The sequence below is a fragment of the Stegastes partitus genome, unplaced genomic scaffold (assembly GCF_000690725.1).
Source record: "Stegastes partitus isolate 25-593 unplaced genomic scaffold, Stegastes_partitus-1.0.2 Scaffold511, whole genome shotgun sequence".
Lineage (NCBI taxonomy): Eukaryota > Metazoa > Chordata > Actinopteri > Pomacentridae > Stegastes > Stegastes partitus.
Genome location: NW_007578242.1, coordinates 391,203 through 419,021, shown reverse-complemented (window position 1 = coordinate 419,021; position 27,819 = coordinate 391,203). Strand labels below are relative to the sequence as shown.

Here is a 27,819-nt window from a genome sequence, read left to right as displayed (position 1 = left end):
TGCTGTGAGTTTTATTGCATTTCCCAGAGAGAGGAATATGATGTCATCAACATGTGTCTCATCTACAGTTAAGACCCCATTTCCTGGTCTGATAGCTGAGCTGGGGATAAGGAGTTTCTGTTCTCATAATAAGGAAAAAGTTTCCTTCCTCGCTCGCTCGCTCTCGCCCTCCCACCAGGTGTTTTCTTTTCTCACTCCGCAGCCACACAAGCGCTCACTCTCAATCTGCACCCAAACTGTTGACATTTTATGGAGTAAACAGCTTTCAGTTCGCCGTCATTTTTATTTAGAAAAGGAAACTGTTAAAAATATAGTTAGACATCATTGGCTAGTGAGACATCATACATATTAATATTTAAGAATTTCTCCCTTTAGGCGAAAAAAAAACAAAAACAGGTGTCGTACAACAGAGTCTTTACAAGACAAATAATTTAAAGACACAATGAAAAACATGAAAGAACAGATAAAGGTATATAACTATGAACTGCTGGCTTTTTGCACAAGCTGCGGGCAGGCTCTGGAAACACACATTTATACAATCTTTTCTATCAAAATAATCACGGCGATCACTCTTTTGACGTGTTAACATGGATGCTTTGTGCCGCATTCTGCCTCATTAAAGCAGTGACAATGTGAGATACAGTCAGCGGCACAATGTTTGTCCAGGTTTGAAACTCACAAGATGAGGAAAATCCTGAAGATGCTGGTGTTTGCTTAGATTATAACACTGAAGTCCTCCGTCATCGTGTCTGTCGGGGATTAAATGTAACACAAATATAGGCAGTACGAGGCAAGTAAGGCTGCCAGTTTAAGTTAGTGTTTGTTGCAACAACTCCAACAATTAATAATATGTAGATAGCCAGTAAAAACAAAAAAAAAAAGTAAGGTAAATGCCAAGATGGCATTTTAAATCCATTTTTTGTCCTAATTTACAACATTTGACCAAAAAAAAACATATTTTATTAATATCCACATCTGGTTAAGCAGAATTATATTAGGCGACATCATACTTATGTAAGCATACAGTATTGTATATTACACTGTACTTCTAAGTGTAAAATGTCCAGTATAGTAATAAAGCAAGGTGAAGCACCGTTGTTAGGTTTCCATTTTGTATTAAAGCAATTCTAAAACTGTGCAACAAGGAATCATTTAATCCTTCAAACGAGGGTTAAAAGGTTTCTGCGTTTTACATAAATACTTATATAGAAGTAATATTTTAGTACTGTTGTAATAGGCAAGGAAACTAATTTAGTTTTACTGAAAATAACAAATCTGGTAGTTTTCGCTGAAAAAATATCTACGGGCACAAACGTGGCCATTTGCATCTTTTGCTGCGAGCGTGAAATGAGCACCATTTCAAAACAGATTTAAGCCAGTGAGACACACAGCAAGGCACAACAGGTTGAGTGTGTAACACCACCTGCATTAAAGCGTCCTCCTCGAACAATAATTACTTGTTTATGCAAAAAAAAAAGAAGTAAGACATTGTGTCCGCTGTGAATCTTGCAACTCCTGATACAAAAACAACACAGTATTGACGACAAACTCAGACATTAAAAACACAAACATAAGACATATTATACCGTATATTAGTCCTTTCTGAGATTCAGCACAGAGCTTTGCAGTTTCTTTGGGCATGAGGGACACATAGTGTTAGCAGAAGAAGTCATTCACTTGAGAAAAAAGGATCAGTGGAGTTTCTTTGTCTCTATTACGTGTTTTTGTGGGTCTGTCTGTGTGTGTGTGTTTGCTTCAGCCCATTATATAACGTGCAGGTATGTCGTCTTGGTGTCCACTCCTATCACATTTTTGGCCGTGCACCTGTAAAATCCTGTGTCCCTACCTGTCGGGTTCTGTATCACCAGGGAACCCTGAGGACTAAGGTAGCGGTTGCCATAAATGCGAGGCTGACCCATCACCCTCAGCTGTGTCAGGTCTGGCGTTTCCCAGGTGACTGTCGCCCGAGGTGTTGCTATGGTCAGGCAGGGCAGCTCCACGGCAACCCCGGGGCGAGTGTAGGTCACCGGGGAGGGGCCTGTTGTGATGCGTGGAGGGTAGGCGATGACAATGACGGGAACTGTGGCGACTGACACTAAGGAGGAGTCGTAACTGGTGGACCTGCAGGTGTAGGTGCCTCGGTCGAACACAGACGTCTGATGTACTGTTAATGTTCCATCATCTTGGACTAAGTAACGGCCTGAGTCGCCACTCTCACCCCTGGACAGCACTTTGCCGCTGGGCATGGTCCAGGAGAGAGAGCCCTTCAGGTGTCCAGGGGGTTGTGGGCAGGGCAGCTGAAGGACTTCTCCATTAATGATGCTCACCAGGGGAGCCGATCTGGTGGTCACTGTTGGCTCTGCGACAGGGCCAGTAAAAGGTGGAGGGCCAACTGGGTGGGGTGCAGCAGGCAAACTGAGGCCCCTCTGCAGAGGCTTCTGAGTAACTGCGATTCTTGGATGAAGCACCACAGGCGGCACTGGCCTCGAGTTTAAAGATCGAGCTGAATTCAGTTGAGGCGCCTCAATTGAACCACCCCTTGTCTGTGCAGGTCTTTCCACCGCTGGTCCCCTCTGCGGAGATCTGGCCTCCTCCTGCGTCTCCGCTACCTCCAGCTCCACCCGAATCGTCGTCTCTCCTCTCTCACTTTTCACTACACAAACCAAGGTCCCGCCGTCACTCGCCCGGACGCCCCGCAGCTCCAAGGAGCCGTTTCGATGCACAGTGAGTCGGCTGCCGTAATAAGGAGCTGGCAGCATGCCGTTACCGGGCAGAAACCAGGCCAGTCGGGGGGGAGGAGAACCTTGGGAGGGGCAGGGCAAAAGAACCGTTTGGCCTTTAACCGCTCGCTGCTTCACCGTCGTCACCACACCCACGACTGAGTTCGTAAAGTTTTTAGCACTTGCACTACTGCTTGAGCCAACACTATTTCTTCTGTTGTCATTGGTTCCTTCTAGATTGCTACTCCTACTAAAACCATTTCCTCTGAGTGTGCTTGTACCAGCTCCATTATTAGACACACTGCTACCGAAGCTTCCAGCGTCTCTTGAAATACCACTTAACCTGCTGTAGTCTCTACTGGCGTTAGCATCATTACTAACCTTTCCTGCAGTGACTTCATTATTATTAGTCCCAGGATTCCTTTCAACACTCTCTCCTCTTGCTGTGCCGTGACCGTTGCCCACACTATTACTACCACTCGTAATGCCAGGTCCGTTTCTATTTATTACAATATTATCTGCTTTAAAGCCTACGTTTCTTGCCCCGTTCACCCCAACTGTGAGTACACTGCTACCTAGCTGCGTTGTGATTCCACTGACAGGCCTGCTGAATCCATCTCGACTTTCACTCCTCTGGGCAGGATTAGAGCCACTTATTGCTAAGTTAGTGTTTGGTACATAGTTTCTCACCCGGCCACTGTTATCACTATGGTGGCTGCTGTTATTGCTACCGAGCTTGTTTGTGATGCCACTGGTAAATCCAGGCTGGATTATCCCTCCATTATTAATGTTGTCTCCTGATCTGATGAAATGACTGCTGCCAGGCCCGCTGTTAACGCTCCAACCCCTTCCTCCCACCTGGCCGTTCTGCCCATAGGTAGTAGCCTCCACCTCCAGGCCCACCACCATGCTCCTCTCCCCCGCCGAGTTGCTTGCTCGGCATGTATAGTTTCCCGTGTCGATCTTTTGAGAGACACGCACCTCCAGAGTTCCACCTGAAACCACCACAACTCGCTCAGAGTAATAACCAGATCCCAAACTTTGTGGGATTACGCGGTTCGCTGGGGAAAACCACGTCACTGTGGGGGCAGGATCTCCTGAAGCCTTGCAGGGAAGAGTCGCAGTTGCCCCCTGACGTACTTTGATGACGCGGTAGCTTCTGTCGTCGGTGAAGGTTGGTGGAGATGTCATCATGACCTTCACTTTGACCTTAAATGAATGAATAAAGGTTGGAGTTAATTTGCATTTTTGGCTACGTAAAAGTTTGGGTCACATTGAAAGAAATGTTTCTTGTACCTTCATGGTGTCTTGACCTCCTTGATTCTCAGCGTAACATGTATACTCCCCCTCTTCTCCCATACCCACTGCTGGAACCAGTAATGTCCCGTTGTCAAACACAGTTAGCCGTCGTGTTCGCCCTCCTCTGTCTTCCCCGTGCAACACACTGTTCACCGTGGTTCCATCTGGTAAGCTCCAACGAACAGCTGGGTCAGGCAGCCCGGATGCTTGGCAGTCCACCTGCGGAGGATCATTTAAAAGTTTTATCTTTTGCCTTTTTTTTTGGAGACAAAAACACAACACAAAAACTGTTGATAACAAAACAATTTCTTGTCTTTTAATGAATAATACATGCAGCACTCAATATTAAGGCTTTGATAGCTATATTTAGGCCCTTAAAAAAAATGAAAATTCATAGCACAAGATGTATCTAACAAACAAGAAATTTAGAAACACTCAAAAGATACCAAAAAGCTCATGAATGTTTAAATGAAAAATAATAAATAAAGAGCAAAACATTCCCACAATAATACTGCGTCTTATTTCTTGCATTTCACCCCCACTTGACATTATTTTTCATTGAGCCTTTAAATATTGATGTGTGCAGTACTATCCCCCGAAGGCCACTGTTTATGATTCATAACAGTCTGCTGTATGATCTGGGAGGTTTGCATTTCGTTTTTTTTTTTGTCTAAAAATATAAAGCACTTTTCGATCAAAACATGAATAAAAAGCCGAGCTGAAAGCCTGAACTTTGCAACCCAGCATACTGTGTATCAACAAAAATCAACAGTGGAGGTTTGAAATAAAGACTGTTTGGATATGAAAATGGGAAACACTCCAGTGAACCTCCTATTGCCAGAATTGCCATAGTTTTGTGCCAAACAGCGTGACATATAATTTACAGTAAAGCCAATATTACGTGCATCAAATTGGTTATTTGTATAGAATTGTAAAATGCACAAGAGTTCATAAAAAAAGCCAAATTCCAAGACAGTAGACAACAAACAGAATGCAGAGAAAAAATAAACCAAACACATGGACTGAGATTAAAACTATCACACTAAACTAACCTAATCTGGTATGTGTTTATTTGATAAGCATTGTTTTTTGTGAACAAGGACAATTATTCAGCCCACCTTTAATGGTTTGCCAAATGACACCATCTGATTTAATGGTATTTTTGGCTCAATCTTGGCGGGTTTGGTTGCCACAGAGACGCGCAGGAGGCGATAATCATCTGCAACCTTGTTCCGTGCGATGCATAGGTAGTCTCCAGCATCCTTCTCCGTTACTGCCTGGACCAACAGGCTGCCATTTGGATGCACCTTTAGGCGTCGGTCAAAGCTGCAATTCACACACAAATACCAACACATAACAAACATAATAACTTAGATTAGATTAGGAATATCACAACATGTAATGACACGACCAGCAACATTTCCCACACACCCCCTGTACCTGAAATGCATGTCCACCAGCTTTCTGTTGGGGGTCCTCCAGATAATGATGGGAGCTGGGTTGCCAGTTACAGTGCAGTGAAGCTGCAAAATCCCCCCGTAGTGGACAGTAGACGTGGAGGGCGATGAGGAGACGATACGGGCTTTACTGAAAGGAGAGACGGGCGAGGGATGCAGAACAGCTGGGGCTCTTCTGTCAGTGGGGAAAGAAGAAATAACTCTGGTGTTGTTTATAGCGGGTGAGAGTCTGGTGTTGTTTGTTGGCACAGTGGAGCGCAGGGAAGGAGAGGAAGGATCCATTTTTTTGATGTTGGTAAAGTGTGTGGGGGAGGCAGTGACTGTTTTATTGATTTTAGGAGATGAGTTAGAGGAATTGGGCTTGTAAGGATGTGAAGAGGAGTGAGAAGAGTTTGGCGTGAGCGACGAGGTCCTGGATGTCTCAGAGACAGATGGAGGGGAGAATTTAGTGTAGCCGAATGGACCTGAGGGGTAGCTAGGGATGGCCAAAGTTTTGTCTTTAATGAGTGAAGGAGCTGGTTTTTCTGTCGCGACTGTTTTTGTCCCCTCAGCTCTGGCTTGTCCCTGCCTTCTCTCTCCGTCTGCTCCCCCTTCAATTTCCACCTTCACCGTCCTCTTAACAGCCCCCACAGCATTACTTGCTGAGCACTCGTAGCTCCCTGCCTCCTTTGGCCCAACTTTTCGAATATGAAGCGTCCCGTTGGGCAAGACAAATAGGTTGCCATGGAGAAACTGGGATGGGCGAACAAGGGTCCCATCTGGGATTCGCCAGCGCAGGGTTGGTGGTGGAGCACCTCGGGCAGAGCAGTGAGCATAAACAGGCCTCCCTGGAGACAAGAGCAGGTGTTCCTCTCTGGGTTGCTGTATCACCGGGGGCAACGAGGACACGTGTACACGCACTGAGGCACTGGCAGCACCTGCTGAGTTGGAAGCCACACAGCGGTACACTCCTCGGTCACTAGGTAAAGTCACTGAGATGTGAAGGGTTCCGTTCGTGTCCATGGTGATCCGGCTGCTGAAGGGGCCGGCAGAGGTCAGGACGGAGCGATTGGGCAGGACCCACGAGAGCAGAGGGGCGGGAACGCCGTCCGCTTGGCACTCCAAACGCACTTCTCCACCCTGATGAATCGTGACTTCTCTGTAACTAGCCAGCTGCATACGAGGGGGGCGGGTCCAGACTTCCAGGGTAGTTAGCAGCCTGTCGTGAAGAAGCAGATCATACTCAATATAAATGCACATTACCAAAGCCCAAGCGTTTCGAATCTACATTTTGGAAACGTCCAAAGGATTACATAGAGTGGATAACACAAACTGACAGAAAGTTGGACACAAGAAACAATTAAACAGATTTCATATACAGACATTTGCATATGTCTTGAGGCTACGCACAAATGTTCAATCAAATGGGACTGTAATTGTGTCTGCAAGCACAACAAGTAGGGCTACAAAACCAAATACAGGCTGTAATTAAAATGCAGCTTATCGTAGTCCTTTGTAATAAATGCTGAAAATATTGTGTCCCCTGGTCATTATAACTGAATGATGTATTGTATAGTGCATTAATATGGATAACTGGTATCAGTAGGCTCACCTGTCACGACCCAGGAAGCTGTGTGCACTGCAGATGTACGTGCCCCTGTCCTGCAGCTGAACATTCTGGATAACAAGGGTGCCATTTGGCAAGACCTCAAAACGCTGAGCCCTGGAGTGGATTGACATCACTGCTCCTGAGAGAAAGACCGAGAGTGAGACGGTGCGACAGACAGACAGCCAGAGAGAGCAGCAATGAGGAGCCAGGAGTGAGAAAAACAGAGACAAATTGGAAAAGAAAGTTAGCGAGTGAGAATGAGACAGGAGAGGAGAGGAGGAGCAGGGGCACATCGAATGGCACAGCATGAAGTAAAGTCAGTGATGCAATGCACGAAATGTTCCATTACTTGCTTGCAATGTATTTCCCACATGGCAAGCAAGAGAAAAGCCTATTGTGTGCATGCCAGTGTGCAATGTTTGGTGTTAATGTTTTTTTTTTCATCACAGTAAAATGTGTTCATATTCAGTCACCCATAGTACATACTAAAGCTGAGGGTAATTTCCTTTAGAGCTGGTGACTTCAGGTTGTAAATACAAAGCTTTATTTATTCATTTCAAAAGGCAAAGTCTGTAGTTTTTTACCATACAAATGACAGATGTGTACACATTTCTGTTTTTTACTAGAGAAATGTTTCCTACTTCAAAATACAGGCTTGTTCAAATGAGCAGGTTTAAGTTATCTGGAAAATTTGCAAGTTGAGTTTTTGTAACAGTCTATGAAGGCCTGTAGAAGATGAAACTCTTCCCTGATTTATCCACTGATGCAGTTAATGGTGTTTGAAATATGTGCAGACAGCATCTGTGGATGCTCAAATAAATAAATGTTTGCTGCACTGTGCATACCTGTGGCAACTTTCGTCCATGTGATGGAGGGTTTCGGTTCTCCTTCAGCTTGACAATCCATCCTGGCAGTGCTCTCTGCTGGGAAAGACACTGTCCTGATGTGTGGATCTGCAATCTTTGGTCTGGATCTCAAAACTGGAGCCTGTGCAAAAGCATTTCGAAAACATATTATACTGGCAAATAAAGCAATAAAGATGAGAAATAATGACTGCTTGAAAAGAAGAAGACGTTGAGAGCAGGGCTCTACTAATGATAATTTCTCAGTTTGCAAAGTTGCAGAATTGTATTGGCCTTGGAGTTTTAATTTGTCATCTAAATGGCACGTGACTAGAGGACTTGCAACACCTTAAGTTTAGCAGAGCTGTGATGGATGAAGAAGGAGAGCTGTCGAAACTCCAACAATACCAAACATACATTATCCTAAAACGTAATCAACAGATCATCTGGTCAAATGCGTTCTAAACGGGTATTTTTAAGGAAAAGAAAACAACACCCAACCAAAATGAAACCATTAAATGGATGAATCAATTTACTTGTGGAGGTAAGGATAAAGTAAGATTGCAAATTCAATATAGCATTACTGTGGTCCTTAGATTTAGAATGACTCATTGGTGGTGGGCCCCGGAGGTTTGGTCTACTGAGGCTTGAAAAAATGAGCGCTGGAAATTAATCTACAAATGATTGCTTTAAATCCCTTGGGATTAGGCTCTCAAAACACATAATGTTGTTGGTTATGGAACATATGTTTTTCATCTCTTCTTTAGATCCCTGACGGAGAAACCCCATGAAATTGGAGAATTGTCATAAACATCCTTTAGTTTTAATAGCAGGTCATGTGGATAAAGATTAGACTGTTTTCAGATCTATTGTGCATTTTCTGCTAAGCTTTTGCCCCTAGGGCTCTTTCACAGTTGGGTGTAATGCTTGTGTGTGTGTGTGTGTGTGTGTGTGTGTGCTTGTGTTTGTGTGTGTAAGTGTGTGTGTGCTGTTATTTTCTGGGTCAGCACTCTCTCGGAAAAGAAATGTTAATTTGAGTTCCATATATATGAACTGCAAACTACATTGAAAAGTGCACTTAAAGTAATTACTAATTGAATGAATAAAAGCAAGAAAAATTGGGGAAACAATACATTTACCACTAAATTAACAAAGAAAGAACAAATGTTGGTCCAAGCTTGGCTTTATATCCCTTTTGCACTGTAATGCATGTGTTTGCTTTAAGACTCATTATTGGGCAACACCATCTACAAAGTAGAAATATTACGTTATCTGAATTAATTTGGACTCACCACAGGAGTGACAGGGAGTGGAGGAGACGGAGGCCACTGGGACCTGCTGCTGTGCGAATCTGGAATAGAATTGGCTCCAGGGTTCTTCCAGTCAGTGGAGGGACGGATCTCTTTCGGAGCACCAGAACCAAGCCTCTCTCTGGAGTCAGTTTGGACAACGCTTGGCCTCTCTCTGGATGCCGCTTTGGTACTTGTTGACATGACTGCTGTGGTAGTACTGGAAAGAGTAGTAGGTGTAGGTGCCCTTGTCGTAGTTGGAGGAATTTTGGCTGAAGCAGTAGTTGTAGTACTAGTAGATGGAGTGGTAGTTTTAGAAGTTGTAGTAGAAGTAGTGGTAGTGGGGTTAAGAGTCCTAGGGATGCCTTTAAATGAGATTGTAGTGGTAGCAGTAGTAGTAGTAGTAGTAGAAGCAGTAGTAGTAGTAGTAGTAGAAGCAGTAGTAGAAGCAGTAGTAGTAGTAGTAGTAGCAGTGCTAGCATCAGTTGTGGTAGAGGTTCCAGTTGTAGAAGTCGTAGTTGGAGTAGTAGATGTAAGAATAGGAGTTGTGGTGGTAGTTGTAGTCGGAGTAGTAGTAGTAGAGGTAGGAGTAGTTGTAGTATGCCTGGTAGTGCTAGATGTTGGAATGGTAGCTGTAGTAGACACAGTGGGACTTGTAGTCATAGGAGTAGTGGTAGAGGTGCTTCTAGTGTTGCCAGCAAGACCCGTAGAATGAGTTCTTCTGAGAGTAGTTGAAGGAGTTGTTGTGGATTTTGCAGAAGCGGTTGTATCTGTTCTGGGGACTGAGGAAACAATGGAGGAGTGAGTGGTTGAAGAGGGGGACCGATCGGGTACACCCAAGAAATTCCTCTCTAGCTCTTCACCGTGTTTGCTTGAGGGTCTATCAACATGTTTGTCTAAGGCTGTTTGCGTTTCTGTGCGTGTCTGCATGCCATGTGTAAATGTCCCAGAGTGCGTATCTGGCACATGCGTTTCTGAAATCGAAGTGTCAGAGTGAGTGGGTGCTGGTGTGTTGAAAAGAGAGGACTCTTCAGTGTCTGCTGTCTTGTCTAAGTGAGTCATCACGTCTGCATGTGTGTCTGTGTTTGTATGGGAGGGGGAGGGAGTCGGTGAGGGTGAGGCTGATTTTGAAGTGGAGATACCAGGAGCGTTAGAAACAGGGGGAGACACGGGATTCTGAGCCACAACATTTGGAGCAGTCTTAATTTGGTCACTCGGGTTCAACAAAATAGCTGGAGCCATGGCTGTTGACACCGGCAACAACATATTGATTTGATCTGTGGTCGTGTCAGGTGTCACAGTCTGTGACCTTGGGTTCGTAGGGTCAGGGAGAGGTTGGGCCGGGGTCAGAGGTCGCCCCCTGGGCCTGTTGATGATTCGTCTTCGCTGTCCGATCTTCCTGCGTGAGTTCCAGGGGCTTTGAGGTCTGGAGTTTGGAACCAAATTAGGAAGGAATCCCTGTCGAGGATTCTGAGGCCTGGTTCTTGATGGGCTGGGGTTTGCTTTTTGTTCATCCCCTTCACCTGGTTCTTGGACAATTTCATTTGTTCCTGACATTGGATTGGATGTGACTGGTCCTGTGTGTGTCGCTGGGTTTGCTGTTGTCTGTGTTTGTGGACCTGCTTTCTCTGTCTGTATGTGTGCCTCTGTCTCATTCTCCATATCAGTCTGTTCTTCTGTTGCCCTCTCTGAGCCAGTCTCTATTTCAGTATCTGTATCTGTCTTTGTTTCTGATTGAACAGCTTGAATGGGCTGCAGCCCTTCCTCCTGTAAAACAGTATCATCAACAGATGACCCTTCAGTTTCTGCTTCCATCCCTGCTCCTTGAGCTCTACTTCTTTCTGTATCATCATCTCCCTCGTGTCTTGTTGTGTCTTTATCTTTGCCTCCTTGAACTGATGCAGTCGTGGGTTTTTCTGTTGTGATGGGTTGGCTGTTGTTCGTATGAGCAGTCTTTTGACGTATTTTAGCCAAGAGATCAGCCCATTTCTGAGGGTCTATCCTTTGTTTGTTTGTAGTAACTCTATGTCTGTTCTCAAAGCGGTTTCTTCCCCTGTCAGTGGGTGAAACAGGCCCGCCGCCTCTTCTCAGGGGACCTTCTCTCACAGGAACTCGTCTTCGTGGCGTTCCATTTGGATAACGTCTGTTCGGAGTTGGCTGGAGAGATGCTGGTCGCCTCCTATTGCCAACAACAGTTCTCTCTTCTTCTTCTTCTCCTCCATCCCCCGATGCCTCATCCACCTGACCTAATAAAGGGGCTCTTATCCTGGTTGACCTGCCAGCAGCTGACTGTGGCCCTCTGGGAAATGCAGTTCTAAGCGGAGGGATGTGCTGTGTATTTAATATCAGCTGAACAGATAGAGAGTCGCTACCATACTGGTTGACCGCAATGCAGCGGTAATGACCAGCATCCTGCAGAGAGGGGTTGGGCAGAGAGAGACTCCCATTTGATCCCATCGTGACTCCACCTGATACAGCCAATCCCTGCCGCACTAAATTTCCATCTGGTAGAATCCAAGTCATGTAAGGTTCTGGTGAACCAGACACCCCGCAAGACAAAGTGACAGGTTCCCCAACTGATCCTGTAAGAGGAGGTCCCACTTCCTCTCCTGAAGGTGGAACAGATGACCCCTCCACTGCCAGGTACAGGGGGAGAACATCCACATCTTTTCCAGCCCAACCAACACAGTAGTAAATCCCAGCATCTGAGAGCTTTACTTTTTGTAGAAGCAAACCAGAAGCTGAGGCCCGCAGCCGACCGTCTGGGCTGCTGGAGGGTGGGATAAGCTTGGATCCATCTGGGAGAATCCACTGTACTTTCGGGTTGCCAGAACTGAGAAGAGGGCAGGACAGCTCTACCTTACTGCCTGCTACTGCTGCCAGTGCTGTGGTAGTGTGATTAGTAGACATCAGCACCCATGGGTGAGAAGCAGCGGAGGACGATGAGTGATGAGAGGTAGGGCCAGGATGAGCAGAAACTCTTGTTGAGTATATAAGTTGAACTTTATGTCCATTAGACTGTGCTCTGTTTAGCTGAATGCTAATGGCTGCCTGGAGTAGCCAATGTGGCCTGGCTTTAACAGAAGCTCTGACTCCAGTGTGATAATATCCATCTGTCTCCACCGCCTGCCTGTAGCGGTAGGCCAACGCTGGGGCTTTACTCAGCATGATCTCCCTCTCAAGGCGAACCGCAGTCTCACTGTAATAAGCCAGAATCCTCCAAAGTTTCTCATAGCTCTGTCTCTCCAAAGGGCACTCCAGGGAGAGTGACAGAGCGAGGGGGAGAGGAGCAGAGGAGGACAGGGAGAGATCTGGAAGAGGAGCAATATCCTGGGAGTCAGAAGAATGAGTGATGTTGCAACTCAGATCCACACTGTTTCCTTGCTGGTCAGACAGACCCAGAGAGACGCTGCCCAGAGGCTCTCTGAAGGCTTCGCTGGTTAGGATTTCACTGGGCTCCGTCTCCAAAGGTGTTTCCTTTCCTGTGGAGGGGATGACGGGCGAGCTGCACAGTAAGGCAGTCTGCTCAAGCAAGCCTTGCCCTTGAAGCGTACTGGGCGAGGCACAGACCGGACACTGAGGACCACCGGGACATTTCATTAAGCCTAATTGAAAGAGAGAGACAGAGAAAATTATTTCATCAGAGGCAATCTCACCACGTCTGGCACATCAACTGCGTCGTACACTGTTGAGATGATCATAGCAACTATACAAATATATGACTGCACAATTCAGCTATTTGCACATATTACTGGGAAGTGAGTCATTTATTAGTCATGCCATCTCATTTTAGGCCTTAATTACACTTTATATCTCTTACTGATTAGGTATGGTTACTTCATCTACTCCTAAATCAGAAGTATGCTATCACTTTATTATCACACAGGAATCATTAGCCTAAATTTCAGCTGCCACACATCAGCGCTGTCATCACGGATTAGTCATGGCAGGTTAAGTCTGGCATATCAATGAGACACATTTCACGGTCTAGCCTTCTTTCACATCTCAATAACAGCCACGAGACAGGCAAGAAGAGATACAGAAAACGGAGGGAAAACAACAAAGAATGTGTGACAAAAAGCAGGTGGAGGGTGGTCGTCAATAGCGTCAAGATAACAAAACCAGATGTACTAAACAGGGGGTTTTATTCATCTCTCAACATCTGGATGGAATTAATAACTAATGAGTTTTTTAGCCTATTCCAAAAGTTTCTATTCACCTTATCTCCTTATCGGTCCATAAATCAATCAAGCAATTTTATGTTGCATTACCCACCGCATTATTGCGTCTCTGGCTGAATCAAACTGGCTCAAGGACACACTAATAATTGACAACCATAAATCCCATGTGCGCACGACAACAAAACAACCGTTGAAAGCAAACGATTGTTCAGATATGACAGTCACCTGGGTGAGCCAGACTCCAAGTGAGAAGCCAGTTCATCCTGCAGTCGCAACTCCACGGATTAGCCTGCAGCACAAGAGTCTCCAGCAGAGGTGCTGTCACTAAGGTGTCTTCAGGTAAAGTAGTTATGCTGTTGTTGGAGAGGTCTAGGTGCCTGAAGGAGGGAAAGACAAAGCAAAACAAAAAGAAGAGAATGTGGAGGCTGAATCAAAATCAAAAGAAATTAATGTGAAAGCAAGAGGTGGCAGGTTAGAGGTAAGGAATTCATCATTTCTAGCATTCTCATTATCACCTTCCTGTTCAGGTTTTACACATCTATGCTCTGCTGTAGTTGTGTGAGCGGATAACAAAACGGGTGAAGAGATGCTGCTATAGCTTTAGGATTAAACGCTGATTTATCTAAACTCCAATAATCAGCAATGCAAATGTTCCCCTTTTTCATCAGACTAAAGTCGATCAGGCATTACATTATTACCAGATTTGTGGGGTAATTTAATCAATTTAACAATGTTTTGCTATTGCTCATTCATAAATCAGCCCGTTTCAAAAGAGTTTTTTATGATTCTGAGAGTCAGTTCAGTTTACTTAGGATGAAATGGCCCGTGTTTTGATGAAGAACTACAAATTCGGTTGGATTTAAGTTCCTGTCATCACTGCCAGAACCAGGAGCCAGGCCGAATCCGAACACGTTTAAAACCAAACGCCGATTACTGCATTATGCGCTTTAGGTGTAAAAGCTCACCTGAGTGTAGAAAAGTAATATGTATTCAGCAGGGACAGTGTGCACAAAGTGTGAGGATGCAGCTGATGCAGCCTGTTCCCTTGCAGACGAAGCAGCCTGAGGCTAGGCAGCTGGAGCAGGGCCCGGGGGTGGATGTGTTGGAGGAGATTGTGATCCAAGTACAGGCGCAGCAGTGAGGTCAAGCCAGAAAAGGTCAGAGATGAAGAGATCTCTCTCAGCTTGTTATAGCTTAGCTTTAGTATCTGGGGGGGTAGAGGAAATGAAGTGAGCAGAAGAAATGAAGGATTAGAAGAACAGACATCAAGGCTGATTAAAAAAAAAAAGAAGTCTATCTATAATCATAAGTCTGTCACTGGACACCACATGCTTGTAAATTGAATTTATGACAAATGGTGTGTGCAGGGAATCGGAATGAGGAAGGAAGAGTTGTAAAAAAAAAAAAAACTCTTTGTAAGCAAAAATGACTGATTGCACCCTGTGTACAATTTTAAAATATGGGGATATAATTCCAGCAGTTCACCATCTCACATGTACAAATTGAAAAAAATAGCCCACAGCATATAACCACACGATATATTCATGCTGCGACTTTTACCAAAGCAGGGAAAACTAAAAGGATATTCTAGAACTGGGGGTCCACAGCTTTCTAAATATGAAATTTAGCCCTTTATCCCCTACAGAAGACTTTAAGGAATCTATTGCTATTCCAGTCATGTGTGAAGAACCTACCAAAAATTTAAGAAGGCACACCATGAAAATCAGGTTGTGAAATTTTGTTTCTGTGAGGCTTATGCTAAATCTGCCCTCCAGGGAGGCTACTTAGCTGGAAAAGTTCCAGCTGCTGACAGATCTAACACGTGAAGATGTCAGCACATGGAAATATGGATCCTATTATCACAGAGTGGCAAATATATCAGCATCTGCCGGGGAGATGAAGGGAACAATTGCTTGTTGAGTAATATCACTTCCCCACGGACTGCTAACTCTGCCCTTAGGTTGCTGCTAAAATGTCCAGTGTGTTTCCTGTCACTGAGCAGTGAAAAGAATGATGGCACATAAATTATTCATTAGTTGTAGAGAAATTAGAAAAATGTGCTGAAGATATGAACAGAATCATGTTGACTGTTATATTAATTCCATTCTACTCTCACAGATCAAAGCTTTATTCCATGAATCCGTTTGTTAATCTTGCAGCATGACTGCAAGATTTTGGGCACATTTATCAATGTAGCGTCCTCTCTAAATGGCGCCAAGCCTTTTTGACAAATACTATATATCTTGATAATCCCTGGATTACTCATGTTATTAAAAACCAAAGTCTTTTCTGACAAGCAGTTTAAATATATTCGTCTCTCATCTCTAGAGAGCCGTGCAGACTGTAAACTACAAGTACTGCACATAGAGAATTTTTTAGAGCTGATCTTTCTGCAACAAAGCATCTGAAATAGTCGAGGCGGCTCTGTGCGGTCCGCTCTGCCCGAGGCTGGAGAGTGATGAAAGTAAACTTTGTGTCCTGCAAAAACCTTCATCTCCGAAGAGCCAAAGGTTAAATATGTGAGGAAACACTGTTTTATTTTACTTATTAACAGGCATATATTGTATAACTAAGCATCAGTAGCTTGGCAAAGAACAGATCAGGACACTTTCAGTACTGGCTGCAGTTAACTACCTGAGAAAAAGGTCGACTATAATTTAATGAAGAAGGACTTAAAAATAAAAAGCTAAACTTTCTGTTGCATCACTTTTCCACTTTCATAAAATGTTGTCTGTGCATCATCTTTTCCAACCCAGTTTTCCCTCCTCTCTCCTCAATCAGATTATGCAACCTGCGTAAGAAGTTTCCAGAGGTGCGTGTTGTTGTCGTTGCTCTTCTCTCCGTTTACCTGCAGTGACTTCATATCTCTGAACGCGTCATCTGGAAGGTGATGGAGGTCATTGCTGTGGAGCATCAGAAGCTCCGCCTTCTTCAGTCCAGCAAAAGAGCTGTCATGGATTCTGCTGATGCTGTTAAACCTGCAACAACACAGAAACAGCATCTTCAACCTAAAACGTCGTTATTATTTCCTTGTGAGCTCATTACTTAAATCTACTTCTGACATTTAATTCCAGATTTTGAGGGCTGTGTTAGCAAACTAAACAAGTCCCTGAAGGTTCTTAGATAGCTGCATGTCTGCACACTTGCACATTTTGCAAGCCTGTGTGTGTTCCCCATACCCTAAGTTTATGCGGCGTGTGTGTGCAGGCAGGCCAGGAGGTACAGTGAGCAGCGAGCGGAAGGTACAGTGGACTTCATTGGCCTGGTAGCAGTTACAGCTCCTGGGACAGGACCGGCCCCCGGGCACCACAAGGATCAGCACCAGGAGGGCCAGCGACGCCGCCGGCACACGGACACTCCGGTACATCTTCACTCACGAGAGGGGAAGCTGCACTGAGATGATCACTGCCAGAGAGAAAAAAAAGAAAGTGAAGAAGAAGAAATGCCAAAAAGAATCCAGATGAGACTTTTGTGTCTGTCTCTCTCCAGTAATGCAGCCCAAAGCCACCTCTTTGACTCAGAGGTTGCAATCTGTACAACAAGTGCTACCCTCTGCTCTTCCACCCACACTGCACCCATACAAGCACCCTGGCACGTTACACCTGCCTCAGATATAACACTCTTATCCAATCACACATGCGCATGCTCAGAAGGATATTTGAGTGACACAAATAAGAGTTCATGTAAAGAAAAAAAGCGCAACAGGATTCAATAAAAAAAGGGGATTCAAGGTAAAATTAGACCTCGCAGAAACTCCCCCGCTGGTCTCTCTCTCTCTCTTCTTCTTATCTCATCTCACACAAGCGCAGGAATTCACTTAAACCATTCAAACACATCAAACCAACTGTAGAGCCAAAAGCTGCGAGAGGCTTTTCAACTTCAAGCCGAAATTAAAGTAAATTACTTCTCCGTGGCAGGAAGCTTTCGAGATGAATAGATTATTGTAAACGCGTGGTCACGGCTGATAAGGACATACCTTGAAATCCTCTGGTCCGCAGGAGTGAAATTATTTCACGGAATTATTCATTTTTTCGCTCATCAAATGCTGATTTTAATCCGGTTGCGCGCTTCGGGAGTTTGATATGCAATTACCCAGTTTATTCACCCATTAGCTCCGACACACACACACACACACAAGAAAAAGTTGTCACCTCAGATGTCACTGAAGGAAAGCGAGGGAAAACCTGCGAAATAGTAACACTTCTGTCAAGTCAAAAAAAATCAATTTAAAAAAAAAAAAGTTGAAAGAAATGCGTTCAGCTGCATCCAAGAGTTCTTGTTGCGCGTCTCTTGGAAAGGAAAGTAGTGCAAGAAGCGGCTGGCGGACTGTTTGCAAAACGCGTCTGGCGCTGAGTGAATGTGTGTGAGTGTGTGTGTGTGTGTGTGATTGTGTGCGCAGGACAGTGGATGTGTATTTGCGCTGAGGAAGTGGGACTGAAGTGAGCAGAGTGACGCTCCGGCAGAGGGGTCTATCCGAGGAGGGGCTTTCTGGAGACCTACAAGTAACACGTTGCTGCGCTCCAGTCTGCTCTCCAAATCCTTTAAACTCCGCAGGCAGGCCGTGGAAACACGCATCCAAGTGATCTAAATGAAGGGCTGCGGCTCATTTTAACCCGTTTAACGCCCTTTTATAACACGCTAAGAACTACATCTCCCTGTATTTTGTGACTTAATTCGAGGAGGGGTGCTGGCTTTATAGATGATCATTATACTGTTTTTATTATTTTTCCCCTCCTTTTTTTTCATTTGGAGGAGGTTGCAGCAGCCAATGATTTTTTTTTTTAATGAAAAAAAGAGAAAAAAATCCCCAGAGACTCAAAAAAAATCACATTTCCAAGAATGTTTTGATCAGCATAAAAAAAACCCTAAGAACTAACCAATAACTAAAATGCCCCCCAAAATAAAAGAACAAAAATAAAAACAAAGAGACAGCAATCAGAACTCCCCTATTTGATTGGTTAATATTATAAATTCCATCTTATTTTGCCAACAGTAAATATCATCTCCTTACATAAAGTGCCAAAGTGACGTATCCCCTCTGCAAGAAAATAATTCAGGTTGGAAAGTAGTAAATCCAATTCGACATGTCTCCTTCAAAACCAGATTATCCACCTCAAGTCACCTCAGAATACCAAAAATACCACAGAGGACACGACCTCTGTGTCTTCACCGCTAACTTATTTTTTGGGATTAAAGTTTGCATTTACACAACATGTGCAAAGTTTGATTGTGGCATTAGGAGCTCCATCCATTTCTAATCCATATCCATTTTTATGTAGTTTATTTTAACCTGATAGGACAATGAAGCACAAACTGGACGTCAGGTTTCTGCTTTAGTAGAGTCCCACTTGCAACATGCAGGACAGTTAGTTCCCCTGAAATGTGGGTTTAGGTCAGCTAAACATGGGACTGTCCTGCCTTTTGTGAGGATTCTCCGGCACCCCATAATGATCACACCTCCTTCTGAGAGGCTTAAATGAGGAGAGAGCAAAAATAGATTGATGCTCCTCAGCTGTTGTCTCCTATGAGTGACCCACCCACCCCCTGTGTGTTTGCATGGAAGGGGGCTCAGTGAGTGTAAGTGGGGGACAAGCAAGTAAGTTAGCAAGACAGCTTTCACATAAAGTTGGATTTTCTTGCATCCACCCTAGTTTCTGTCTTTAGAGGAGGAAAAAAAACCAGCCTCATCCGTATGCCGACTGTTCCGGTAGATCTGAAGGTTTTCTCTGTTCACCACAGGGGGCAGCAGAGCTAGAGAGCAGCAGCAGATGTAAGAATAAGGTCACCACCGTAGACGTTTGATTTTTAACATCAACTGCCTGAATAATGGATTGTAACATTAATCTTGAATGACTGTTAACACCCCCCAGCTCGACAGCCGACAAGTGAACATCCGTAGACTTTGGACGGTGGATGCGATTTGATGCTTTACAATCACTGGCAAAAAAAAAAGAAAAGAAAAATTCTCTGTGATGTTTCTCAACGGATGATCCAATCTTCACCACCTTATAACCCGTCTCTCTGCAGGCAGTGGTTTGTCTGCGAGTGCTTAACAGTTCTCACGCTGCACCGCTTCCCCGTAGCTGTAACACGACTGTAAAAAGCATTAGGCCCAAACCCAGCTCACTTCATTACAATACTCATCACCAATATTGGAATGTATTGCACCATAATAAATGAATCAGTGTCTGTCTGACTGGAAATAAGTGAGGAATGAAGACATGATGTAATATCAATGCCTCCTCGGGGGGGAGGTGAATGAATGAACAAAGGGAGGCAGAGATTGAGGGTTATGATGCTGACTTAGTTTACAGACAGTAACTAGAAATTAATGAACCAATCAGCCAATCAGTAAATTACTAAGGAAATGATTTACACGTATCTCACAACAAGTGGTGGGAGAGTTGCTAAAGGAATGTAATCAATCTCGATACACTACAGATTACTAATTGAAAGGGTTGAAAAGGTCATTACATTTCCTAATTAGTCAAAAGTGATTGTTAGGTTGCTTCCGTTTATCAGTGCAGCTCTGTCAGTGGCACCTTTAACCCTTTGAACCTCTGAACCTTAAGCAGTTTTAGGGCAATTTCTTTGCTCCCGTCACATTTTTACTCACCGTGGGCTTGTTTTCCACTCCTGCATCTCTATGGAAACAGCACAATCGTTGCTAGAAGTAGAGAGAACTCAAAAATATCGTTTGTGAAGTACACCAAAGTTATGCCATAAATCATATTTAAAAAGAAAGTTGAATGTTAAATATTTTGTACTGCAATAAACATGTAGGACATTTGAGTTCCCACCTGTTACCAATACTGTAAAAAGTGGTACATGTTTAAGGTATTTGCCACTTACATTGTTTTGTTTCCATACGCGTCTCTTTTCTGACCTGTGTAAACACGGCCTGCTGTTCAACCTAGTTCAGCAGAAAAGCCTCCAAATTTGTCTTGTGACTCTTGGTCACTAATGGCATCATGGTTGTGCCAAGGAGTGCTGACTGTTTTTGCTTTTCAGAGCATCTTGTCAATGAAAACATGTTATTTTGGGCAAAGCGAGGCATGCATAGTAAAGTGATTGTTGATTAAATATCATTTTAAGCTGAAGTTTGATTAAGGGAAGCATGGTGGAGCAGCAGTTAGCACTGTCTCCTCACAGCGCCAAGGTCCTGGCTCCAAATCTGGGCTTGGGGTCTTTCTGTGTGGAGGTTGCATGTTCTCCCCATGCAGCGTGGGTTCTTACTGGGTTCTCTGGCTTCCTCCCACGGTCCAAAGACATGCTGAGGTTAAATAGTGATTCTAAATTGTGTTGCAATAGACGGGCAACCTGTCCAGGGTGTCTCCTGCCTTTACACCAACTCAGCTGGGATGGCTTCCCACCCTACAGAGGATAAAGCCATGTTTAGATCATGGATGGATTTGATGAGGTTTTCCAATGGAATAGCATGTCACAGAACCATGAAAAAGTAAAAAAAATAAAAAAGTTTAAACCCAGCGACAGGTCATGAGGTTCAGAAGGTTAAACAACTCCAAAGTTCGCACTCACTCGTCATGTGTTCCGTATTTAACAAGTGAGGAAATACAAAACATGTTATCAAAACACTTTTTTTTTTAGGAAAGTATATTTATCCTTTCGACTGTTGATCCTAGCAGTGGAGGTGATTACTGACCATCAACAACTAGTTTAATATTTGTCACTGGGAATGAACACATTTGAAGAGTCCCGTCCCTGCAGTAATGCTGCATTCCACAAAACTTACATTTCCAGCCTCCTCCTTGGAAAATGATGGTGGGATGCTTCTTAAACTCGTAGCTCTTAATGGGGAAACTCTGGCCAGTTTCATGCACCCTGTCTGAGTTCAGTCCCAAGCAGCCGTGTTGCTCTTGAAAAAAAAAAGCAGGTCATTCTGAAAGTAGGTTTGTCAGTTGACAAGGCAGCTAAGAACACTCAACGTGTACATGACACAAGATTCCTAGAAGGTGTATTTCTCTGATTTTAAGCTCCTCTTACAAGTCTCCAGTTCTTGCACCAAGGAATTACACCTCGGGCCAATCTGTCCACCAAATGCATGGAGACAAAGCTGGTACCAAGCTTCTATTACCGTGCATGTCAAAGCCACAAAAGTCAAAGAAAAGGAGCTTTACTAGGATAACTATGATTCTAATGACAACACTTATCACTTAAAAAGTAGTCACATTTTTACAATATGTGACTCAGTAATGCTTTAGTGTCAGACACTGTGTCTGACGTACCCACAGTACAACTCACAGTTGCTTCAGAAAGTATGCTGACTCCTTCAGTTTTCCACTTTTTATTGCGCTGTAAATTAAAACTGGCACTTTTTTTCAGCCAATTATGGTCTGGGACATGACCAGGGCAGCAACAGTCTAACAGAGCTTCAGAAGTCATCTGCAGGACGGGAAAACCTGCCGAAAGGACGACCATCTCAGCAGGCCTTTATGAGGGAGCACCTAGAGGGGAAACTACTCTGAATAAAAGAGAAATGCCTGCTCGAGTTTGTCAAACTGCATTTAATAGGCTCTGAGAGCTTGAGGTAAAAGATTCTCTGATCTCATGAGTCAAAAACTGAACTATTTGGGCAGAGCTCCAAGCGTTAAGTCTGGCAAACACCAGGCACTGCTCATCATCTGGCAAACACCATCCCTACAGTGAAGCACGGTGTTGGCAGCATCTCACTGTGGGGATGCTTCTAAGTGGCGAGGACACAGACTGATTGGTCAGATTGAAGTCAGGATAAATGCAGCCAAATACAGAGATGTCCTTAAAGGAAAAAAAAAAGAAAACATGATTTGAGGAACCACCTGAACCAAAGCATACAGCCACAACAAGGCTGGGGCAGCTTCAGGAGAAGTCTCTGGCTGTCCTTGATTGACTCAGTCAAAGCTCAGAGTTAAACCCCATAAAACATCTGTGGAGAGACATAAAGATGACAGTTCACAGACATCCATCCATCCATTCTGACAAGGTTTGACAAGATCTGCCTGAAAGCCTGGGAGAAACGGTTCAAATCCAGGTGTGCAAAACCTGTGTAGACTCACCTAAGAAGACTTAAAACTCTAATGGCTGCCAAAGGCGGCGCTACAAAGTGCATTAGGGGTCTGAATGCTTTTGTACAGGCACTTTAGTCTAAGTAAGTTAGTAAATGTGGCGAGGTTACAAAGGGGGTGGAGGAGAGTAGACAGAGAGCTGGGTGGAGCTGTGTCAGTATCTAAAACCTGACAACACCACCTGGGACTCTCACCCCAGGAATTAGTGTTAAATTTAAACTACCACCCACCATAGTCACACACAGGTCACACAAGTTCAATATCTGAGAGAAGACAGAGACGTGGTTCAAAGCAGAAATAGTTACATTTATTGGACAATTCATGGGTTGATTAATTTAATGCCGGATTTCTGGCGTGCCTGCAGAAAGAGTCGCCTAAAACAAACAGAATAAGTGAAACCAAAAAAGAAAAAAAAAACCCTGATCACCACCAGCCTCATCCACCAGAGATAATTGTTGGCTCAATTTAAAATACAGAATAAATAACTGCTGCGCAAAATAAGCCATACCTGGGTATAACTGTCTTTGTTATACAGACTTGAGGGGAATTGGCAGCATCCACATTACGCCAGGGCAGGCAAACCTGGCATCACAAACCTCAGCAGACACCAACAGGAGGCAATGGAGACCGTCAAACAAATGCACGTCATCATCATGTGCATATGAATGAACTATTTTAAACAGTCCTGACGACAACGCCTACCTCGGAGTCACACAGGAGACCATGTGGCGATCAAGCAGAGACAAATAAGCCGCCATGTTGCCACAGGTGCTTGAAATACCCTCTATCAGGGGCGGGGCCGTGGGAGGAGTTAACCTACATCTCTGGTGGTGTGTTCAAGAGCTGTCAGGAAATGCTAAATGTGCATGTTCCGACTACACAGGGGTTTCTAAAAAACATGTTTTGTCTTTGTCCTTATTGGTTACAGAGTGCAGATTTGTGTGGAAATCACATTTTCACTCTCTAAAATTCAATTTACAGCACTGCAAATTGTGCAAAAACTGAAGAGGTCTGAAAACTCTCTGAGGCAACAGTACAGTCCACAATAAGAAAAACTGCAGTCTGGCTCTCCGTGCCTGCCAACCAGACTCTCCCACTGAGATTTTAGAAAGTACACTGGTCATCAGTGCTCTCTATCTTTTTGTCTCTGGGGTTTGGAGCTATCTAGGTCAACAACTGGAGTGCTGATTCATGAATTCAGGAAGTAAACAACCTAATGCCGAGATGAGACCAGCTTGCTGATACATAATTTCAAATCATGTGCATTATGTATTCTTTTTGATCTGGCTTTGATGTGCAAAAAAAAAGAAAAACCTTTGAAAGTCCTCGCTAAGAAATCATTGCATTCCATTAGCTTATGTTCTTTTTCCATTTTTTCACTGTTTTGGTTATTCTCTTTAATTACAGAACATGCTTTATCAGTTCTGATTGTGTCAGTAAATCCTACAGCAATAAGAAATAACTAAGGGAGGAGAGGGGAAGGTGCACGGTTCAGAGGTGTTTGTACGGAGGTGCTGCATCATCTTTGAACATATTTAACTGCATTACAGTTGTGCAAACTTAAGTAATTTGTGTGTTTATCCTGGAGTCCATATGTTCAAAACTAAGAACCAATGAGAGAAAAAAATAAAAACAAACATTGCAAACGTCCCCACACTCGGGCCCCTTGCTGTCGAAGCCCTTTCAAAAAGTGAAAACAGGAATAGAGAGATCAGAAAGGGCAGGAAGCCAAGAGCTATCCTTAGAAGAACCAAGACCTTCAATTACATTCTTCATGACCTCAAGGCTCCGAGCAGGTTGAGGCTGCAAGATCATTAAATGCCGGTTAAAGGCAGGGACAGGTTGTCTGACATAGACACTGGTCGGAAAGACATATTTAAATCAGCATTCTCGAATGTTCAGCTATTACAAAGGATGATATTTTTCATTATAAGCTTAATGCATAGCACAAGAAATATGCTGAACCCTCACTGATATTACACAGAAAATGTTTTTAAAATTTAAAACAGACAACTAGCTTTTGTCCAGCTATGGTGCCAACAATGTGTTTCTGTGCAATCTTCCACTAAACGATTTAAAAAATGAATTAATTCCATAGTTCAACTGTGGCTAAATGTCTCGCAACCTTTCGAGAATTATACTTTGGACGAGAGCTAAGTTTCTTGTGGTTTAATTCTGCTGCTGAGAGGCTGTTGCAGAGCCTGAAGGCAAGCTGTCGCACCGACATCGGGACCATGTGGTCTATTATTGATATGAGGCTCCAGCACTCCATGAGGTCAAGGCCTGTCTGGCCAAGTGAGAGCTTGGAGCTTAGCAGCCAATTGGGCAGTTCTCCACTGGGCTGATGCCTGGATGGACACAAGGACTTAAACTTACTCAACAAGCATAAATATTCTGTAAAGTGGTGGCGTCCTTGGTGCTCTACATGAGCTCTGACTTTAGAGGAAAGAGAGGGATCACTGACAACGAGGACATAAAGATGAAGGGAGATAAAAATGGTTATAAAAACTAAGAAAGAAATATGGATATGACAAGGGAGTCAAGGATCTAGCAGATCCAGGCCTGATTAGGGTAAAATAGAGGGCTGACAAAGCAGGGGGTAAGTTAGGAGTGTGGTCAGAGGTGGGGGCTGCCGTGTGGCGACCCTGGAGGCGTGTTGTCTGGTTGCCTGCAGTCCTTTACATATGCGCCCCGTAACAGGGGCTTTTAAATTAGCATTAAACACCAACACACAGCGTCTCACGGAAAGCGTCATTAACAACGGCTCAAGTGAGAAATTCCTTTTCTTTTCTCCATCACAGCTCTCTTTCACCCCTCACGCTGCTCTTTCTCCATGTATCCTCCCCCCCCCCTCTTCCCGCTAACAGTTTCTGCCAGGACAGCTCATTAGCAGCATTACACATGATTTCATTACACTGTGTAACAGACACAAACAACATAAATAACTTAATACAGTGTTAACTTGCTCTAATTAGATCCATAAATTACTCATGGCCACCTTATGAAGGATGATTTAATTCCACATCATATTTCATGTTTCTAAACACAGGCAGCAATCAGAGCAATTACGAGTGCAGTTTTAAACAGACCTTTAAGTTCGTCTGCTGTGTGAGTTTATTGCCACATCATATAACATATGGTATGTACGAGAAGCATCAACCAATCTCGTTGCTCAGCAGTGATGTAGTGGCTGTTTCTCCAAATGTGCAGTCAAAATTTATCTTCTTTGCTCATTTCTTCAGTTGTTCCGTCATGTTTTTGTTATCTAATGGAGTTTGCGTCCATTTCGGATAGCAGTCATGTTTTTCCTCCAACCTCTGGATAGAAGAGATTTATCCTTGTTGTTTTGAGAAGTTCATCTAATTCTGTTTCTTGCAGACAGTCAGATGAGAAGCTCTATTTCCAGATCCGAGTGTAATTATAAAGCTACGGCCAGTTATCTCAGCACAAGAATGAACAAATGGCTTGACTCTGTCCAAAAGTGGACAAAAAATAACAAGTAAATTGATTCTTATTATTTAATTCCAGTTACTGTTTCCAGTGTTCTAAAGCTAAGCTAATACTAAACATATGCTGCTGTATTCGTCTTTCAGTTGAATTCCACCATCTAAGGCTAGTATAGATGGACATGATGTGTTTTTTCATTAGTGACCTGAACTTCCTCACAGGTCTGTTTCTTTTGTTTCTGCCCTTCACAGACAAACACAGCAGCGTGTTTTATTCAATCTGGATCCTGGGGTGAGGCTACAATTTTCCCCAGTTTGCCTTGAAACAGTTGAGGAGCCCCCAATCTAAAAAAAACAAAAAAAACAAAGATAAAAGTGTGTCTTCTTTTCTTTTGCTTTATAGTGACGGTCTTAGCTGCAGCTATTTATACAGTCAATTACTCCAATTGGTGCAGTTCTCCATTCACATCCATAAAGTCCATTCACATGGAGGTGTGAGTAAGCTGTTGTGCTAACTAGCTCAAACACTTGAGGCTTTTTAGAGGGGGTTCTCGGCTCCCTCTGGTCCTCGGGGCCTTGTTTCCCCACTCATGGCCCGGGGCTGAAAGCGAACTGCAAGATTCTGTGAACTAATTTAGCTGAAATGTTGACATTCAGCAGAAAAAAAAAAACATCTGAGGAAAAAACTACAATGCAGAAATACCACTTTGACAGTAATTGGCCCTGGCACTGGCATGGCATAATTAGGATTAAATCTGGTTAAAATAAGAAACTGGTGTACTGCAGTCACCATTTTGTCCTTCTTGCTGTCCGTAACAGAACTGATTTCGCTAAATAAATGAAACATGTCTCATTTTTAATTGCTGGCAAAGGAGAAATGTGGGACTTTATTGATGCTCCGAGGGAAACGCTGCTTTCTGAGCTACAGGCAGTGGACTGTTGAGTGCTGGATATTACCACGAGGGTGGATGTTTGCTGACATGGGGTACAAACTCAGGTCATCTGGCTTCTCACAGACTCTACGAAGGTCCAAAACTCTAGCCTTACATTTCTGAAAATGCATAAGAAATGTTGGTGTAAAGCCCGAGCTGCCATACTAGGAACATGTGAGTAGAATGTTTTCGGTTAATTTGGGGGTATTTTGCATTTTAAAAAGATCTGTAAAGTGACAGGTCATAGCCTGCCCAGTAAACAGGCCCTGCTTTGAAACACAAATACAATTTAAGACTAAGAGGCAACTACTGACCTTAAATACCTCAGAAATGGCATTTTACAGCACAGTAATTTAGACAGTTTGCCTAAGAGTGCGAAAAGTGGCAGCCAACCGAGCAGCTAGGTTAGCACAGAGCTGCTCCGTTGCACTATGACAGACACGGACAGCTGGAATACAAAGAAAACATCATAAATAACACTCTGACAAGAACAAGAACATCAGGGGCATTAATGTCAGATTACAGGCAGCGAATGAACAGCGACAACACGTCCTCTGAAGAATGACAGGGACTCTAATTTAGATCTAGGTTATGCAAAAGAGTGCTTTTTCAATGTCACACATGGCTTGATGAAAATAACTGATCTTGCCACCGGTTCACATTTTATACACAACCGAAAGCAACAACTCCCTCACACACAATGGAAGGCTTTTCCTGTGGACACACAATATCTTTTCATCTTTTCTCCTCTGTTCTCCCACATACAGACCTGCATATGGACTTACATCCGCATCAGTCCTTATAAACATGCACAGATTCACCAGAGCAGAAGCGTTCGCTGCCCTGCAGGTCAGACGATGGATCTGTAATTATCTCAGTGGAGCACTGTGACTTTTGCATTGAACCATCACATAAGAATTAAGAAGCTCTTATGTAAGAGCAAGTTTTAGTCAGAAATATCTTGAAAACACTAATTAAATTCATTTCTGAATGTCACATGAAT

General features: G+C 43.8%; 1 protein-coding gene across 1 annotated transcript; it reads right to left on the bottom strand.

Annotated features, from left to right (window-relative positions):
• Positions 1-263: 263 nt before the first annotated feature.
• Positions 264-17,710, bottom strand: LOC103361558 (immunoglobulin superfamily member 10-like). The gene is made up of 12 exons (XM_008287670.1): positions 17,353-17,710; positions 16,556-16,781; positions 16,225-16,354; positions 14,342-14,583; positions 13,602-13,753; positions 9,199-12,800; positions 7,910-8,051; positions 7,068-7,203; positions 5,460-6,674; positions 5,138-5,345; positions 4,017-4,238; positions 264-3,929 (listed from the first exon to the last, which is right to left on the bottom strand). Exons 2-12 carry the CDS (start codon positions 16,741-16,743, stop codon positions 1,764-1,766), a joined length of 8,403 nt encoding a protein of 2,800 aa, XP_008285892.1. The 5' UTR covers positions 16,744-16,781; positions 17,353-17,710; the 3' UTR covers positions 264-1,763.
• Between the last annotated feature and the right edge of the window lie 10,109 nt (positions 17,711-27,819).